The 4,747-nt window shown below is 60.4% G+C and overlaps 1 protein-coding gene across 1 annotated transcript; it reads left to right on the top strand.

The window, feature by feature from the left end:
• Window positions 1-1,376: 1,376 nt before the first annotated feature.
• On the top strand, window positions 1,377-1,643 carry TRAVEDRAFT_51266 (uncharacterized protein; the record flags this gene model as incomplete). The annotated part of the gene is made up of 2 exons (XM_008043841.1): window positions 1,377-1,542; window positions 1,624-1,643. 2 exons carry the CDS (start codon window positions 1,377-1,379, stop codon window positions 1,641-1,643), a joined length of 186 nt encoding a protein of 61 aa, XP_008042032.1.
• Window positions 1,644-4,747: the final 3,104 nt, after the last annotated feature.

Here is a 4,747-nt window from a genome sequence, read left to right as displayed (position 1 = left end):
ATTCTGGTGAATATGTGGCCAACCGGAGGAAGTGAAGATGTGTACCTGATGAAGGAATGCCTCCGAGAACACCAGCAGCTGACCCAGGAGGAGTGCAGGATGGTCCATGGGCTGGATGCGCACAAGAGAACGGGGAGAGGGAGGAATAGGAGCAGGATACTGACACAGGCACGGGACAAGGAGTTTGTGAGCGATTTGGGAAGGTGGGAGGGACCATTGGCCAGCCCGGCCCCGGGCCAGAGCTTCCATGCGGGTACACACTAGCTAGACTGCACCGCGCCGGGGCGGTGTGCACACCATGCATCACACAAATTTGCACTCGCTTCATGCCCATTTTGCAAGGGCTGATGGCGCAGCCCAGGATACAAGCTCCTGTTCATGGAAACCCGCTCATCTTGCAACACCCACATGGAGATCTCGCTTCTTTCAGCTGTGCCTCTCGCTTGTTGTCTCCATTGAGCGATTGGTAATGAGCACATCTGTTACATAGTTCCAGTTGCCTCCTGCAGGCCTGGATGATACCCTGAGCAGCAGACTGTCCTGCTGGCCAGACTACCATCCTGGCCAGCGATCGAGAGGCCACGCTAAGGGCCTGGGGTACATATCCATTGCTGCTCAGAGAGACTGCTCAAACACAAGTGCCAAATACTTACGGATCCCACTGAGATCAGAAGTATCAGATTACGAGAGTAGACTACCGGGTAAAATACATGATGGGAGAAATGGCACACCACCACCGGGAATACCGCTCCGTACCAGCTGTGTTGCAATACCGTGGAAAGGATCACTCCGAATGCTCGCACTTACCCCGGCAGTTTCCTCCGGCCACCATCAACGTTGATGATAGTCCTGTCCGGGTGGATGGTCGTAGACAGAAAGCGAGGGGGAGTCCGTCGACTAGCACACGAGAGAAGTGATGTAAAGCAAGAGGTAATAGAAGTGTCGCCTAGAGAGACCAGAGGACCCGTACGACCGCGCGAGCGGCGTGTCCGAGTGCGGGAGCGAGGAGGAACGGAGGCGAAACACGAGAGCGTCATCGAGAAGGCGAAGTCGAAGGCGGGCGCACACGGGCGCAAAGCGAGGTCGAGGGTGAATTCGAGAGGCGAGCGTCGAGGAAAACAGGCGGGAAAGTGAGCAGGAAAACCAAAACTGAATAATAGTGGCATAAAGCCCGAGTATAAGTACATGAGCGGCGCGGGCCAGAGGTAGACTGGACGTCGAGACAGAAGGTGTCGGTGTCGGGAGTCGCGAGCGGATGTAAAGTATGAGGGGGCGGGACGGCGCGCGCCGCGAGAATCGAGTTTAAAGTTCGTTTACACAAGTCGAATCGGAGGGGCAGCCGTATCGCGCCGCACTCGGCAGCGTTCCGCGCCCGGATGCTCTTCCTGGGTGCCGGCCCCTCCGTCGTCTCGCGCCTCCGGGCAGCGAGCCGCGCCAATTTCCTAATTGAGCGCCGGCCCGACTTCGTGCCGCGCAGGGGGTACTCGCCTTTGGCAGCCGCGGAGAGGTTTTCCTTTACTCCTTTCTCCTCGTCGCTGCCAGGTGAGTAACGTTCGCCCTCGCGCGGGCCTTTCTTCTTCTCGGAGTCGTGGCTAACGACTCCTTTCTCCTCGTCGCTGCCAGTGCGCTTCGAGCGGATGTAAAGTATGAGGGGGCGGGACGGCGCGCGACGCGATCACGTGGAGCGCGCGCGCCGCGAGAAACTACCGGACATGTCGAACCCGCGCGTCGAGAGCGTCGGAGTTGCGGTGTGCGGCGGCTCCGCGGGCGCGGGATGACAGAACTATGAAGCGGGACAGGATACAAAACGTCAGAGTCAAGTCGGGAACGCCGGAACAGGCATGAATCGCGCGGAACACTTACTGAGCCCGCGAACGCGGCGGCCTCGAACTCGCGAACGAGTCGTCGGACCCCGCAGCGCCGCGGGCTGCGCATCAACGTGCATCGTGCGAAGCTCGCAAATGCATGTAGTCACCGCACCGCCATGTCTCCAGGGCACAAATGGCGAAGCCTGAGGGTGCACAATGATCGCCGCTGCTCACACTTTGATCTTGTCTGGGGCGCGCAATGTCTCTTAGGGGTGGCCTCCTGAATGCCGCGGCCAAACCTCCTTCCGTGAGGACTCCGAACATGCACTGCGCAGCTGTGCACAACGGCAGACCCCGTGGGAGATGCAGGGACATGCCCCTATCAGGCAGAGGACATGGAAGGCAGCCGGGGCGCAGACTTCGCAGACCTTGTCGAGATACTGTATATTAATTGCTAGTGAGTCGAAATGACAACAATCATTCAACTTTGATATTTGACCTCCATTGGTGCGATACAAAGTGTGGGTGTGCATCCTGGACCATGCAGCCGCAGTGTTGCTGCTTCGGAGGCAGAAGGTGCGGGACAGAAGCACAAGCGGGCCTGATGGCAGGCAGGCATAGTGAGGAGGGGTTGCCGAGGTACCAGGTACAATTGCAGGGTGTAGGGCAGCCGCAGCATGGGCGAGCGGAAGAGATAGACGTGGGGTGTGCATGACAAACACGCGTCGGGTGCTTCGATGGAGGCGGCTTGCGGCGTGATGGTCGCAAACCTCAGGCTGCCAGTCCTGTTGCCGAGGTGTTCCGAGCAGGGGACGACTTCAAAATGCGTGTAACGGGAGCATCTTCGTTGTAGCTAGAGCAAGAGAAAGGAGTGGACTCAAGAATTTTCCAACGGTTGTCGGCTCGGCGGACTACTGTGCGAACTCGCTTCCGAAAGTACTATCCTGGATGAAAATTAGTTCCAACCACATGTTTCAAACACATAAATGTACATATCGAAGCTCACTGAGCTGCATCGAAGACGGCATACTACGAAGCAGCAGACAATGCATGTAGACTCGAGGAGGGCCGCTCCGATACACGACGGTAGGCAGACATCAAGAACAATTGCCTGCAAGTACAAACTTCACAGAAATAAGTGCGCAAATTTGTAAGAGACACAACGACGATGGTGAGCTCACCGTACCCTTGTAAACGTCGCACTCGAGATTGCGGTACAGTGGCATGACTGGTCGTAGGGTTTTGCGTGGGAACGGACATGCACGGCCGCGAGCTCACAAGACGGGGAGCACAAAACTGACCCCGCACGATCTTCGTAGGAGACAAATGGCCTGGGTAGGGATACACAGTGCGTACTCGGCTCCATAACGTCGCGCTTCCCCGTCTGAGGCAGAGGGATGGCATTACTACATTCAAACCAGTCTTCCTGCTGTATCGGACACATCTACATAGGGAGCCTTCCGTACGCTCATTTAGCTTGCTTCAGAGGCTGAATGGCTTGCTACGTACCGATGTCGCTGTGTCGATGTCACCCGCGTCCGCCACCCGGTCTTGTTTGTATATTGAAATCGGAGGCAGCCTTCTCGTCTTTCCACAGTGTGCACGCAGCCGCAGCCGCCGCAAGTTCGAACATGAATTGGTATGGGGCTCGGCGCGCGACCTACGTGCTACGGCTTTCGGCATGGTGATGGCTCCTCGGGGCGACCACGTAGCTCCTGTAAACAAGACAGACCCAGAGCCCGCCGTCCAGACATTGCAGGCGAGAGCGGCGGCGATGATTCCGAGGGAGGCCCGGGACAAGCCCTCGACGCCGTGTTCATGCTCTACACGCGCACAGTTCTTCCTCGGGCTCAGGCGTGTCCGTCTAACTCGCCCATGGACGGCCGAAAGGAGTGTATGTACATGGACGTGATTCGGGGCCTATAGACGTCCGTCGCCGTGAGCATATCCGCACGAGGGCGAGCGTGCACGGCACCTCGTTCCCGGCCTTACAACGCACGGAGGGCACGCCGTGCATCGCGCCCTCACTTGTGTCCTCACGACCTCGGGGCGGTCTTCCTGTTCCATGCCGCCCACCAACGCTCGTGTGGGGGCACGTCGTACCGTTGCAGCAGTGACCGGACGAGACACATTGCGTCGCGACCCTGTCGTGCCCGAATGCACGCACCTCGCCGCTCGCGCCGGCCTGCGACTCGATGTCCAACCGAGGCGGCCCGGCGAGCTCTCACCGAGGCGGTCCGCCCTGTTTCTCACTCCTTACAGACGTCGTCAGGACACTGACAGCCGCGCGCGGGCCCCGCCGTTTCGACGATCGATGGGCGCGGCTCCCTCGGCCCTCGGCCCTCCACCCACTCGAATGTGGGGCGGCCGTATGCAGGCCCACAGTACCGTCCCGCGGTACAGCAGATGCGTGCGCGCATACCCGCCGCCGCCGCCGCCGCCGCCGCAACGACGACAGGTCACGCGTGCCCGCCGCGGCGTCGCACCTCCATGAGCACGTCCAGAAGGAGAGGCTCGGGGCCAGGAAGAGAGCGGACGCACCGCTCGCCTGTCATGCGCGGCGCGTCGGCGCCGTCTTCGTCATCTCGGGGCCCTGCGCGCTGCTCGGGCTCCCGCGCGCGTCCGTGCGTGCGGCAGCCAATTTCAAGTCGGCGATGTCCGATCGAGCGGCGGAAGGGATGGATACCGGGTGGGGCTGATACTTACGGCGGGGTGGAGGTCGCGGATGCGGACGCGGACGCGGACGCGAGGATCTGAGATGGGGTGGTTGCGAGGCGCCTAGCGCGAGGGACGGCGGTACGTACGTGACGGGGTGATGGCGCGCGCGCAGCCGGTGGATACGTGCTGCGACGGATGCAGGGTGTGAGCTGGGCGGCGGAGAGCCCGCCCTGAAGCAGGCGAGGATAAAAGGGGGCGAGGGGGAGGGAGGGACCGGACAC

The sequence above is a fragment of the Trametes versicolor genome (genome assembly GCF_000271585.1).
Source record: "Trametes versicolor FP-101664 SS1 unplaced genomic scaffold TRAVEscaffold_10, whole genome shotgun sequence".
Lineage (NCBI taxonomy): Eukaryota > Fungi > Basidiomycota > Agaricomycetes > Polyporales > Polyporaceae > Trametes > Trametes versicolor.
This window is presented reverse-complemented; position numbering and strand designations above follow the sequence as displayed.